The sequence below is a fragment of the Wyeomyia smithii genome, chromosome 1 (assembly GCF_029784165.1).
Source record: "Wyeomyia smithii strain HCP4-BCI-WySm-NY-G18 chromosome 1, ASM2978416v1, whole genome shotgun sequence".
NCBI lineage: Eukaryota > Metazoa > Arthropoda > Insecta > Diptera > Culicidae > Wyeomyia > Wyeomyia smithii.
The window spans coordinates 81,452,104-81,467,596 of record NC_073694.1 but is presented as its reverse complement, the minus strand read 5'-3'; the positions used below and the strand labels follow the sequence as shown (position 1 = coordinate 81,467,596).

General features: G+C 37.5%; 2 protein-coding genes across 3 annotated transcripts in view; one reads left to right on the top strand and one right to left on the bottom strand.

The window, feature by feature from the left end:
• The window catches only part of LOC129719193 (serine/threonine-protein kinase Smg1), a 199,853-nt gene that overhangs the window by 105,530 nt on the left and 78,830 nt on the right, over positions 1 to 15,493 (top strand). The gene's annotated exons all lie outside the window — the stretch shown is intronic.
• The window catches only part of LOC129719201 (histamine H2 receptor), a 28,626-nt gene continuing 13,773 nt past the window's right edge, over positions 641 to 15,493 (bottom strand). Inside the window, exons 2-3 of the mRNA XM_055670726.1 lie at positions 1,842 to 2,133; positions 641 to 1,785 (exon numbers count right to left, since the gene is read on the bottom strand). Coding sequence (XP_055526701.1) covers positions 1,048 to 1,785; positions 1,842 to 2,133 — 1,030 coding nt within the window. The 3' untranslated portion in view covers positions 641 to 1,047. The remainder of the gene's footprint in view (positions 1,786 to 1,841; positions 2,134 to 15,493) is intronic.

Below are 15,493 nucleotides of genomic sequence, written 5' to 3'. Positions count from 1 at the left end.
GAAATGATGCGCCTAGTGCGGAACCTGCGCATTCCGGGGGGATTGTAAGGCCTCTGCCATCGTGAACGCGAACGCGAGCGATGGGGCGAGAAACTTGCCGTAGGTAAATGAACAGCCGTAAAGAGAGCTGTTTATTTACCTACGACAATTTACTGTTTTGCCAATTTACTGAAAAATGACAAAATAACAAAATAAAATAAATAAAATTCCCTGATGTTTGACACGCGAAGAACGATAATCAAAGCAAACCGATTTTGACACATTTTTTTTTTTTATTTTGACACATGCGTGTGAATGTGTTGGTGTCTTCAAAGCTGCACAGTGATAGGACAAAGTGTAGTCCGCGGGGTAGCTACACCGCAAAAACGAAAACGACATAAGAAGGATAGCGGTTAAAAAGATTAGTAAGTTTAAAAAAGTTACGTATTTATATTTATATTATATTTTTATTATATATATATATATATATATATATATATATATATATATATATATATATATATATATATATGATTTGGATTAAATTCATTGCTTAAATGTGTGCATTACAAGCTAAGGAACAAAAACGCATCCTTTTTTTGGCACAATCTCTCCCCGGCAGACGGTATATTGAAAATTAAAGAAAAAAACATTTTCTTACCTAACTGTTAGGTTGATTGATCGAAAAACCGAAGACGCCAAAAGTAAGGCCTTGTTCTATGAAACAATTTTGCTGAAGAGATTAAGTACATGAAATCAATTTTTCACAGTGAAGTCTAAAAAGATCACGATTTTTCGAAATTAGACCAATGTGCACTATGGGATTTTCAAACAAATCTTTCCACCAATTGTAAATGTCTTGAAATATAATACTTGGAATGTGTAGAAACTATTTTGGAAGTTATTTCATAAAATGGTGGTTGGAAAACGTGCTTTACAATAAGTATTTCGTCGTTTTTATATCAGTTTTATAATGATGGTTTTTTTAGACATTGTGAGCGATTTTATTATCGAACCACAAGATATTAACAATATTTACGAATCTATACATAATAGTTTTGTTTATTTTTACAACTTGGTTATATTTTCTTGCATCCCGACGTTATTTATACACATATCTTTATCACAACATATTGAATAATCTGTGTCGGTTCCGTATGAATCGCCTGTTTTCTGTTGCTTGCAATCACGATTGTGGGTTTTATTCCCACTAGAGTCGCGTCTGTTTGTATGGTTTTGGTTCTTTACATCAAGAAAGCTGTCATATAAATTATAATTATTGATAATCACGTTTCCTTGGATAATATGTGTTGTCATGCTTGGAAACTTTATTACTGAAGAACCATTTATTTCATTTGTTGTACCTAGCGCTACCTGTATAGTATGATTTCGAGATGATTCATCATGTATAGTTGAAACGTATGTAATCTCAGGGCCATTAGAATGTGTTGCCGATTCTATACTGGTTTGACTTATTCGTGAAGTTGATGTTCGGTATCGCAAATCATCCATGTTGGTTCGTGAGCTGCCTACTTTAGATGTTTTTCCTGCCGGACTATCAGTCAGTACTGCTTCGCATTGATCAGGTCTTTTACAGGTCAACAGTTTAGAAAAGGCATGCCGAAAACTGCTATTCTTCCAAGCGTAAATCAAGGGATTCATCATCGAATTAGCCATTGCTAATGAGAACACCGCTTTATATAGTACCGGTGAATTGTACTCAAAAAAGTGAAATATTTGTGTTAAGATGACTACAAAATATGGCAACCAGCAAAATGTGAAACAACCTATTATCAGTAGAACGACCTGAAAATACATTTAACATTTATTCTAGCGAAAGAATATCTGATAGAACCATTTACCTGTACAGATTTCCAATCGGAAGAAGTCTCTTGTGAGTTATGTACTCGAAGTTGTTTAGTGTGCTTGACAGCTTCGCGCCAAATTCGCCAATAAACGATAAGTAAACATATCCATACAAGCGAAAATAGTGGAGTTATAACACCGGCGACGTACCACGGATGCAATAGCTCGTCGAATTCACACTCCATAGCAGTGTTCCATTTATTCCAAATTAATGGAATGCTAGCAATCAAAACCGCCAAAAACCATCCGAATGCTAATATTACCAGTGCCACTTTTTTTGTCATTACACTGCATTGTAGAGAGTGAGAAAAAAAGATAGTTAATATGTTGTCAAAAAAGAATATGGTAGTATCATAATGTAGATCATAATATTTCTTAGCCAATTTTGAATGAAATTTGAAGGTAATACTCATGATCGTACTGGTACTGTGTGTGAGTGACTTTATTTATGATCTATGGGTAACCATAGAATGAACGAATTGTCCAATCGTTTGCTCCTTTTTACCAGCAATTTGCCTATACCTAGCAATGTTTCGATAACTATTTTTCTAGTCTACTTAAAACAAAAATATACCTTTGCAGTTTTCTTTATTTGCTTTGAATCAAGGATGACTAACACAAGATACCTGACTCTTGCAGTACACGACACGATTGTCGCTGCGCGTAAACGAAAGTCGAACTAATTTGTATACTGGTAATTTGATAATGACGGCAAGGTGGCGAAATGTAAAGCACTTTATTATCGAGGCGAATGACCAACACATGGTTAAAATCTCGTTAATATAATAAATAAATAAAGCACTTTATTTTTGATGTCCTTGAATGGTCCTACCATCTGATTTTCAATTCCTTGCACGGTGCGGCCATCTAATTTTCAATATCCTCATATGGTGCTGCCATCAAGTTTTCATTTTCATCTGGCGGATTATGCACGATAAATCGGTTTGGCTAATAACCATAGTTTTATGCGAATTTAAGTCATCAGATGGCAGCACTAACCGTTGTAAAGGTGTCGTGGGCAAAATGTATGAAAAAACTGTAAGTCAGGAATCTTGTTCTAGTCATCTTTGTTTGAAGGCAAAAAACACACTTAACGACCTCCAACGTTTACTGTATTGCAATTATTACCTCATACAAGTGTTATTTTTTATTAATTCAAAATATTGTTTTTTCCCCTTTCTCGTCATTCGGATTTTGCAGTAATCTTTAGAAGCAGAATCAATATTGCAATTTAAATTACTCTATAAGGATGAGTTTTGCACTAACTCGACTGCGGAGTTGGCAGCACCCGCGCAGAAACTTGTGGATCTGATTTAGAAAAAAACTATAAATGTAACTGGAATGTAAGACCAGAATTCCCCGCCTATATTTTACTCTTTTCAACTTTGGATAGCTACTTACCGAAACTGAACTAACTTGATGTGATTTTCTCTGTCAAGCGGCACGCATTGATGTTCAGTAAAGTATTGCCAAATGATGAAAATATCATCAAATTTTGCACAAATTTTTAGGTCAAGAAATGTTTAAGTTTTCAATTTTTTGTAATTTAAGTGTCTTATAAGAAGGTCTACATTCAAATTGAAGTAAAAAATTAGGGTATTTCCCAGCTGGTCTCGAGGAACGTTGCTAGCGCAACAAGCCAGTCGTCGTATGCTCTAGTCCCGGCTCGGGAGAAACTGTTACTGTCAGTAGGATCGCAGTTCTAGCCCCGCAGTTGTCATGTACACCTAACAGTTGACTGCGAAGTATGTGCATAATGAATCAGCAGGTCGAGATCCGATACGGAATGTTGTAGCAGGCTTTAAAAATAAAGGTGGTCTTAAAATCAGCAAAGCAATACAACTACATTTTTTGTTTGCGGAAAAATATTGAAGATTGAATAAATATTGAAGTTGTAGATCACGCTATTTTAAGCAACTTTATAGAAGACAACTTTTGGTAGCTTTTAAATTGGATAAATTAGAGCAGGTTTTTCTCTATTTTTTTAAATTCAAGTTTCTCGATAAAGCTATGTTCAAATGACTCTTAGAACTTTGAGAGATGCGACTTTTGGTGGCTTCTTCTACGGGTGAAGAGTTATTAACGTTTTAATTTCCGAAACACGCTTTTCTCGAATGAAGATATATCTGAATGGGGTAGATGAAAAATATCTTCTGGTTTCATGTATTTACTATATTTATTTTACTCATGTATTTTACTATATAAAAAATAAAGATGATATATTTCTTAAAATTAAATAAAATGAGTTTAATCTGTTTTTTTTTTTTTTTGTTAGAAATGTTTGATTTTTACTGCTTAGTTTTTATATTTGATAAGATTACTGCACGTGAAAGTTGCATGGTGCGAAACCAGTACAAAATTGTGCGTTTCTAGCACAACTGTTAATGTAGTTTGGAACCAGTACAATGATTGCGTGTTGGGCATAGCGCAAATCTTGATATAGCGTTTTTTCAATGTTAAAGTGTAAAAAATTAATGAAAATATTAATTGATCGGTTCACTATCATGAATCCGGTCATTTAAAAACATCATTGAATCCTAAACAATTAAATAGACATTAACTTTGATCAAAAAATTTTGCATTTAACTATGACTCTGGTTTTGTTCATATGCATATAATTCCCCGTTACTGGCACCAGCGTCACTAAGTTGTGTTGTTAGCAGTGGTGGGCACCGCTAACCAAAAATTTAGCGACGCTAATCGCCAAGCCGCTAACCGGAAATTTTAGCTAATCGATAATCGCTAACTTTCCAATATGTAAATAGTCATATCGCTATATTTATTGCTTGTGTTCTGTAAGATTTGGACCACTTTGATCTTTTTTGGTAAAACAAACGAAAACAATTACTTTTTAAAGCTATTTACAATAAGAGGTTAACGAAACGGTATTCATACTTGATTTTGTAAAAACAAGAATGACAAAAGTTATTTAGCTTGCATTAAAAAAAGATACTCTTAGGAATGTTTTCATAAAAATTCAATTATTATCTGAATCGAAAAGTAGAACCAAAGTTGTCTAAATTTCAAGCGCATTGCAATTTACAAAAGTTCTTGATGTGCCGAAAATTCAATCTAGACCTTGAGCTTGTTCTTCAAAATGCTCATGGGGCTTGTACGATAACTGGAACTCCATTCTAGGGTAAAGGAGACTGACAGAAGTAACTTTTCGCAGTAAAGTATGTTCATCTTTCGAAGCAATTTACGATTAGGGGAGCTCCGTAGCCGTTAGGTTGCAGAGTCCGCTTTGGTAAGCGGGTGGTCGTGGGTTCGAATCTTAGTAGAATCAGGCCATTTGGTTGTCAAAGGACTTTAAGCATAGGTTTATTCTCAGGCTCCCCACCACGTACCCTTCCTTCAATCTGGATTCTACAGTAGCCCTGTTGAATCTCCTCCTAATAAAAATAAGTCCCTATTATAATAAAACTGGTGTGAGTAACATATGAAAGTTCTCTCCAGGGAATTGTTACTAGGCGATATTGTTGGGATGGACAGAGGCTCGGTACAGTAGAGCAGTAAGCTTGAAACGGAAAGGTAATAATTACACAAAAGCACTGATATGACTGATAAGCGTATCACTTGCTTCAATAGTGTTACTGCTAATATGAAGTGCGGAGTACAGAAAACACCTGGGCAATATCCTAATAGATCTAAGCTCTGGTCGCAGTGATAAGTCCACACAGGAAAAAAAAAAACAATTTACGTACGCCATCAGCAATTCACAGTTTTCCTAAATATTTCTATTGTCGCTTCTCTACAAAATTTAGCGAATAAGCGATTAGCGTTTCGAAGGCCAAAATTTTAGCGACGCTAACAGTTTCGCTAACCAGCTCAAAAATTAGCGAAATCGCTAAACCGCTAACTGAATTTTAGCGTCGCTAATTAGCGATAAACGAATTAGCGGAATGGTGCCCACCACTGGTTGTTAGACAGTGTTACCACTTTTTCATCTGTACTGGAAGGGTAAAAATCTTTTTCACCTGTAATTTTCCTCTCGAAAATCTGAACCAAAATCTGTACCTGTGAAATTTGTATTGCATAATAGGATCACTTTTGCTAACCTTAAAAAAATTGCAGAAGTTCAAAGTTTTTCGTTTAGTTGATGATGCTTATACATATTTTTATTGAATTTGGAATTTGTTTACAAGTTTTCCAGAAAGGGATGCAGGACAACAGCAACGTTTGCATGAATACACGAGTTAACCTTTCACTTCTAGCTCTTGTTTTATTTTCTAAGACAGCGATTCACAACTGTTTTTGACCGCGTACCCCTTGTCAACACTTTCCAAATTATTTGTAGCCCCTGGCTTGGTTTGTTTTCGCAGAGAGGGGGAGAGTAGTGGTGGATCGCGTTATGCAGTCTAGTTCAGGTTTCAAATTGAACTATGGTTTGTTTGATTGCTACAGCCATGTTTTAGGAGCCAGATTGAAAAACAAACTAAATAATATAACGAAAAATTGCTTCGTCTGCCATTACTGATTTTTATTTCGCGTATCTCCTAAAGACTGTCCTTACTCCTAGGGGTACGCGTACCCCAGGTTGAGAACCGCTGTTCTAAGGAATGCATCTTAAATGATTTCTAGTATACCGAGAAAAAAATATTAGTTTATTTGAGGACCCCTGAAAAATATGTACCCATCAGTACTTTTTGAAACATCACGATTCTCGTGTATATGATGAATAATCGGATTTCAATCTATGTCAATGCATTCACAGTACAACTGTTGCGTTATGCATTTCACAAATTTATTGTGCAATTTTAGTGCAAAATCTGTGCGAATCGAGAAGACACATTGATTGTACTAGACTTGAACTTTTGCGTGTGTACATATTCTTTGGTACAATTGAAGGTACCGTCTGCCGGGGTGTGATTTAGCCACGGGGGTGAGATTGAGCCAAAACGGGAAATGTTTGTATGTTAAATTACTTGAGATTTACAAAACCTAATACCTCAAATTCAATACTTTATGAAACATGACATATTTATTCACAACTTAAAATGGAATATAGATAATATCAGTGAACTGTTTCGCTTAAAGAATGTTTCAAAGTACAGGTTGAAAAACATGCGCAAATAACGTTATCCAAAAATGTCCCAGGAAAACCAACCCGATCAAGAAATCACAAGAACTTACTGCTCAGTTGGTACGTTAGGATGTCGTCTCCAATGTGTTGAGGAAATATTATGCATTGAACCTGTGCCGGCTAGGAAATTAATGTTTTTTCAAACTTTACACTTTTCGAGCCCTTTTGGGGTGAGATTGTGCCAAGCTATATTGAACGGCACAGTGTGCGGAATTCACATTCACGACAAAATTATATCAGTATACATCAAAACACTTGCATTGTTTACATAGGGTATGTTTTTTGTCCCCACAGCATAAGGTATGTTGTCTAGCTATGGTATTCTTTGAAATAATGACTAAAAGCTTGAGAAGCTTACTGTTCTCAATTGTTATATAGAAATTTTCAATTATTGCCAAACAATAGTCACGTTGTCAATATGAATGAAATTGTTTTAAGTTGGTCTTACAAGGTTGAGTACTTGGGACTTATTTACGATTAAAAACTTATTTTCAAAAAGCACCTTGAAAATATACAAGCAAGTGCATCAAATATACGCAAATATATCAAGCTGCTCACAAACTCCCATGAAAAAGTGAAACTACAATTAGAATAGCACATTTTGATCGTACCAAAGAAAATAATATAAAATAGGTAGGTATTTTATCTAATTGCCGAGCTTATGATCGTGGAGGGAGCACGTAACTGAAAATGTATGGTGCTCCCTCTCACACAAAAAACATCTGTCCTGTGAAAGAAGCCGCAAGTAGTTTCAAATGTGTAAAATGTGGGAGTGAACACAAATGTAATTTCTTTGATTGTCCTAACAGGACTTAATAAGAATATTGTATCGCAGTGAGCGGTGCGACCTGAAATCGAAAAAAGTTACTGAGCAATCTTCAAAAATTCTCCATATTGCAATATCACAAAAGTAAATCAAGACGCCCGATCGCCCAATCATGGTTTTCTAAAAGTCCGGTGTGGCCTTCTTGGTTTTCAATGATGGCACATCCTGGTCACCGTTCTGGACGATTCATTGGTTTTGTCTATGCTAATTGTTTGCATACATAGTTTGTTGTGTCACTGGTTGGTTGAAGATAGAACTGCTGTTTAGTTGCCGTTTGTCGTCAGCATAAGCAATAAAATTTTCCTGACATATCTCATAGTTGGAAAAAGTTTGAGCGATATTATTGTGTTGGATCAGCACAGGCTCGATTTTTTATTTAGGCAGTTATATTAGCGTACAGTTTTCTCTGTCTTTCAAGAACTGTACTTTTTTTAGCGAGGTGGCATCGACTTTATAACTATTCATGCAAGGAACAGCCCAGGTGATTGTTTTTCTTTTCCGAGTCATAACGGTTCTTCTCTTTTGGTAAGGTGACCATGAGTTAGTTTGATATGTCCAATTCTTGATGTTGTTATTTTTCGGCCATCGTATTGGTCGTTGTTATATGATGTGGTCCATTCTGAAGTGGTGTGTTTGATTTGCCCGAGTTTGCTCTTATTTATATGCCATCTAATGGATTGTTAACTATTGGGGTTTTGAACCGAGCTCCATGTTTAGCCAATTCTTCTGCTATCTCATTGCAATAGTTCAACACTTCCTTGCTTTTCTTGTAAGGTCGTTCTGATGTCTAAGACTCATGGATGATTACAATTGTTAACAGTAGCTGCCAATCAGACTTGATTTCGCTCTTTGAATGCTCATTAGGCTATATTTTGTCAAGAAGGCAAAATTCGAGCATGTCATATATGGGGCACTTGTAGAGACACTCTATCTTTACAATTCCGGTTTACATGCTTGGTCTGACTTTTACGCTGTACCTATGGAAATTTCAAAAATACAATGTTTAGACAAATTGTACAAATAGAGTATCTCTACAAGTGCTTCATATATGACTTGTTCGAATTCTGCCTCCTTGACAAAATGCAGCCTAATGAGCATTCAAAGAGCAAAAAAGCGAAACCAAGCATGCTGCCAATACGCTTTTGGAACACTGTGTAACACTTATTTATTGACAACATGCTTACAAGAAGTGCATAGGAACCTCCCAGTTAGTCTCGAGGTACGATACTGGTCTAACAAACCATTCGTCATATGTTCGAACCCCGGCTTGGGATAGACTTTTAGTGTCAGTAGGATCTTAGCCGTCGCCCCACGATTGTCCTGTACTGTAGTACTGAATAAGAAGAAGAAGAAGAAGAAGACTAGTAATAGTAACATTGTCCATCACTGTTTAACGTTAAAAATATTTCATATATATGAAACAGCTCTTGTTAGAAGAACTGTTTTTCTTTGAGAATACCCATTTTGATTTGCTTGCGTGCTAATCAATTATTGGAACAAAAGTTCGTTGTTGTGAACAGGCTTAGTAAAAAGGCTGTGATGTGATTACGTCTGTGATCTGTGACGCGCTAAGATACATTGTCTGTAGAGTGCAGAAACAAACTTCGAAAGTGGAGTGCATTCGCTGTTTTTATCGTTGAAATTACCGCCACCGTATCTCTGACTACCGGCTGCAGTATTGTACATGTTATCCAGCAAGTTCTCGTTATAAAAGGAAAGGAATACTCAGTGCAAAAATTTCGTTTTCGCAACGCTTACATTTAATATCCAGCGGCAGCGTATTGTATTGTGGTGCTAAAAAATCTGATACCCTACACATACCGATAATTGATTGTCTGTGTCGCTCTCTCGTAACGATATCGAATCTAGCGAGAACACCCCCTGGAGCTGCGCACATCAAAACCAACTCTACTAAACGTTCTCGAGTTGATAACGATGAAAATGTAAATTCACCTACGTTAGAATCTGCAGTTCAAATGCTGATGAATCAGTTTGCTGAAACCAGGGGAATGATTGACGATCTGCGGAATAATTTGCATACCAAAATTGAAACGGTGAGGCTCGAACTGGAAGATAAGCTTGAGACTGTGTCGCAAGATATTTACTCGCTCAGGGCGGAATGTAGCACAAAACTGAACAATCACGATATCGCACTAGATAAATTGAATGAAAGAGTCGACAAAATTTCTTCGACATTTGACAACCTTGAGAATCGCAATGAGTTGATCATCAGTGGTATGGGTATCCCGTACATGAATGGTGAGGATCTATGCGCATACTTCAATGCGATATGCAAGCAACTTGGTCTCGGTGAAACTGCTCCCCCGCTGGTTGACGTGAGACGCATGAAATCAAAAGCATTAAAGGACGGTGACGAGAATTTGGTGATGCTGCAGTTTGCTTTGAAAAATGCTCGTGATAACTTCTACGGTGCTTACTTACACAAACGAAATTTACAGTTAAACCATATTGGCATAACCTCAACGCGCACAATTTACATAAATGAAAACTTGACGGTAGCAGCACGAAAAGTGAAGGCGGCGGCTCTGCGCATGAAAAAGGCTGGCAAGTTCTCCTCGGTTTTTACAAAGCTTGGGACGGTGTATGTGAAAGTAGCAACGGATGGTCCGCTTGTAGCAGTCCTCTCCGAAGAGCAGCTGGATGATTTTTAAAGTACAATATTGTAAATATCAACTTGACTCTATTTTCGAAGTATGTATATATGTAATTGATTGTATTGTGTCTAATTGTATGAGCAAAAGCAGTGTTTGTATTCTATTGAAAGATTTATGTCAATTTTATTGTAATAACTATAATTTTAAGATAAGAAATTAGATCTTAGAAATTAGTTACTATCTCTCTTTAGCGGTACAGCTCTCGAAAATTACTTTTCTGTCTGATGGCATCGATGACTAGTACTCTCTCAACGAACATTCCTGGTGCAGTAATCAATGCAGTGCTGATTTCGGGCAGACTAAACATTTGTCATGGTAATGCTCAAAGTCTCTGTGCAAGGAAAACTAGTAAGTTAGATGAAGTAAAACTCCTCCTAGGAAATTCGAAAATTGGACTGGCGTGCTTTACAGAATCATGGTTGACGCGAAAATCAGCAATAATATAATTGCAGTTCCTGGATATTCAATTATACGCAACGATAGACTTTATAGACGAGGTGGTGGTATCGTATTGTACTGTAAAGACGGGTTTCGCTCATCAGAAGTTTACAGAACAAACATTACAGATGCATCGGATGAAATGACTGAATGCCTTGCCGTGGAGTTATGTTTAGACAATGAAAAGGTTCTCATAATGTGTGTCTATAATCCACCTGACAATGACTGTACAAATTTCCTGCACCAAAAATTGACTGACTTTGCCGTTTGCTACGAGAACATCGTGCTCATTGGAGATTTTAATACCGACCTCTCTCGGCCGAGCAGAAAACGGGATCAGTTTGAATCAACGCTTCAGAGTTTATCTCTTACGTCTATTGGTGATGAGCCGACTTTCTTCCACCGGAGCGGCTACTCTCAACTAGATTTACTCATCCTGAGTGATCGAAGAAAAATGCTGCGCTTCAACCAAGTTGGCTTCCCAGGACTTTCGCAACACGATCTCATTTTTAGTTCATTGGATTTTAATGTTATTCCCGTAACAACCGTTCAGAAATACCGAGATTATACTAATTTTGACCCAAATGCTATAGCAAATGCCATCGATTGTATCCCTTGGAATCAGTTTTATGCTATCGGTGATGCCAATGAGCTAGTTGAGTTTTTCAATGAGCATATCACGAGCATTCACAATGAACATATACCACTTCGTCTTGCGAACAACAGAAAAACATCAAACGCGTGGATGAGTTCAGAAGTGCGCAAGTCTTTAATCGGAAGAAATATGGCATATCAGAACTGGCGGAGACCCCAACCGAACGGAAGGATCAAGCAAGACAACTCTATGAAAGATTAAGGAATCAAACGAATTATTTGGTTTCGAGAGCTAAAGCACAACACATGAGCCGGTTCCTCGACAGTAGAATCTCTGCCTAAGTTCTCTGGCAGCGGGTGAAGAAGCTGGGCGTTGGCAAGCAACCAGCATGTGACAACTGCTATCTTGACCCCGATGAAATTAATCGTGCGTTTGTGTCGAACTTTACTGTGAGCGACAATGGTGGTAGAAGCAACCGAGCTTATCCTAGCTCACCTCATAGTTTTTCATTTCGTACTGTGGAAAACTGGGAAGTTGTCAATGCTGTTTGGGACGTGCAATCGAATGCAACAGGACTCGATGATCTGCCGATAAAATTTATTAAGGTCATATTACCGTTGGTCGTCAATCAAATTACGCATATCTTCAATGTCATTATACAAAGCAGTGTTTTTCCCTCTTGCTGGAAACATGCGAAAATAATTCCTGTCCGAAAGCAGCGCCATTTGACTTCAATAACAAACTTGAGGCCTATAAGCATCCTCTGCGCTCTCGAAAGTCTTCGAAAAGCTAATTGGGAAGCAGATGACTTCTTACATCACTGGAAACAATTTACTATCAGAGTTTCTAGCAGGTTTTCGAAAAGGTCACAGCATTAAAACAGCGATCATCCGGGTGTACGATGATCTAGCTGTTGCGTTTGATAAAAAGGCTGGCTCTATACTATTGTTGCTAGATTTCTCCAAAGCGTTCGATACAATCAATCATCACAGGCTCTGCGTAAAACTGCAATCACAGTTTAATGTCAGTTCTGGTGCAGTAAATCTAATCAACTCATATCTAACAGATAGAAAACAAACCGTTTTCTGTGGAGATCGACGATCAAATAGTTCTGTGATCACTTCAGGAGTGCCGCAAGGATCTGTTCTTGGCCCGCTGTTGTTTTGCTGCTACATTAATGATCTGCCTAATGTTCTAAAGTACTGCACCATTCAGTTGTATGCTGATGATGTACAGTTGTACATAAGCCGGTTGGGTCTTGGTACCAGCGAAATTGTTGAATTGGTTAACGAGGATCTTGCAAGGATTATACAATGGTCTCGCCGAAATGGACTGCTTGTCAATAAAAGCAAAAGTAAAGCCCTATTAATTAAAACCAGAACACGGAATGTTGCTCACCATAATACACTGCCTGACGTTATAATGGACGGAGAAGTAATTCACTGGACAGATAATGCAAACAACCTGGGCTACGTCTTTCGCAACGATCTAAAATGGGATGGACTTATACGACAACAATGCGGGAAAATTTATGCCGGTTTACGAACGCTATATAGTTGTGCTACCTCTGTCCCAGTTCGAACCCGACAGAAGCTCTTTAAAAGTTTGATTCTTCCTCATTTTCTATTCGGAGATGTGGTTCACATCGATCCAGGTGCCGGTGAACTGCGTAAACTAAGTGTTGCCCTGAACTGTTGCGTGAGATTTGTTTATGGGCTGAATCGCTACTCCCGTGTAAGTCATTTGCACTCAAATCTTATTGGATGCCCACTTCAAAAATTATATGCGTATCGTTCCTGTGTTTTTATAAAAAAGCTCATGACAACTTGTATGCCGTCATCACTTCACAGGAAATTGATTCAATCACGCGGTCGACTTCTCAAAACTTAGTTGTACCATCAAATAGTTCTTCAATCTATAGAAATTCCTTGTTCGTTAGAGGAGTCGTTAGCTGGAATATGTTGCCAGCCAGAGTAAAAAGTTCTGCATCGGAGGTAATGTTCAAGAGAGACTGTTTGAATTTCTGGAACCACGCTTAGAGAGATTAGGTTAGGTTAGGTTAATCAATTACTTAACACAAAAATGATTGAGAGACGAATGTTAAACCGGAAGTAGTCAAATTAAAAAGGTCAACCTTTACACTACTGGACAAATAAATAAAAATAATAATAATAATAATACTGTCAAATGTCCTCTCTTTTTACTTTAACCGCCTCATGAATAAGCTGTTCATGAGAGTTCACATCAGATCGACTTGAACTGTCCTACAGTACGGTCGCATTTTACCAGCAGCTCGAGGCTAAGTCTTAGACTACCGAGAGATATTAAAATTTTGTTTTTCGCTTTCAATAGGCAATCTGTTTAAAAGAATACCTGTTGAAACGCAAAATAATAAATTTGTTTTTAACGTTAACAAGTGTTTAATGAGTAAATTTGGTTTGAGATATTCCTACTTAAATTCTATAGTGAAGCGAAGTTTTCCAGTTATGCTGGAAGAAATAAAAAAGCTCGCTTTGATGTGACTTCAAGGAAACGTGAGGCATCTCCTCCAAGTGACACTGAAATTTCGACTAACAGGTATGATATTCTTCCTGCCGTTGGGGATCAAGAATTTCAAACTTCTCATACTGAGCATAAAGCCGTTATGGAGAAGGTTAAAGTTCCACCTATTGTGGTATTTGTAGCAAATTTTAAAGCATTTCGATCAGAACTTTCATCGTTTCTGTCGGATGTGAAAGTTAATTTTCAAATTGGCCGCCAAGGCGAAATTCGTATTTTGGCCGAATCTTTTGATGGCCATAAACATCTTTTACAGTGTTTGACTGAGAAGATGTATAAATTTATTCTTTTGATGCCAAAAACGGCTGTTTTGAAAGGTCTTTCAAATGATCAAACTATTGATGAAATTAAAGATTGTTTGTCAGAATCACTTGGTTTTGCCCCAACCAAGTAATTTTGATGAAACGAAAGGCAAATGCCAAAATTAATCAAACTGGAATACACCAGAAAAAATACTTAGTGCATTTCGATCGTACCAAAGTAAACAATTTGAAATGTTTGGAACAAGCACGCGTTTTATTTAACGTGCGAATAGAGTGGGAAAATTTCAAGAGACGTGGAGGAATCCATAATCTTACGCAATGTCGGAATTGTCAAGCCTATGGTCATGGAACTCGAAACTGCCATATGGCAGCAAGATGTATGATTTGTGGTGACACTAGTCACACGAAAGATATCTGCCCCGTGAAAGAGACCACTAATAGTTTCAAATGTGTAAATTGTGGGAGAAATCACAAATCTAATTTCTTTAATTGTCCTGTAAGGTCAAAAATTATTGCTTCCAGACAACGTAGGAATTCTAAACAACCCATTGTCAATGTGGGTAATCAAAAGACTTCCAATACTGTTTAGGCATCACCAGCACGTTCATTAGTGGCTGTAGGTAATAATTTAAATTCAGATAACAAATTTCAGACAAATAATCCTGTTCAGGCAACACCAGGCTGTTCATATGCCAGTAATCTGGTGATTCATTTTATCAAAAGCCGCAGATAAATCGGTGTAGATAGCATCGACTTGCTGGCCATTTTCTAATTGACGAATTACAAACGATGTGAAGCACGTTAAGTTAGTCGTTGTGGAACGTTTAGACATAAAACCGTGCTGATCCGGTGATATATACTGTACATATCTCTGAGTCAGCATGCGCAACACTGTCAACTCAAACAGCTTAGAGGTAGCACTCAACGCGGCTATTCCGCGATAATTCGAGACGACTCGCTTACAGCCTTTTTTGAAGACCGGGAACACATACGAGTCTTTCCAGCAAGTAGGGAACACTCCTGTACGCAGAGAGCAATTGAATACTGTGGTTAGCGGTGTTGCAAGTGAGTGTATACAGCGTTTTATGACAAGCGAAGGAATCCCGTCTGGGCCGCATCCGGTGGAACACTTCAGATCTATACCTGCTGCTTTGACCATATCATCGATGATAACGACTTGCGAATCAGATGCCGTCAGTCGGGGAACAT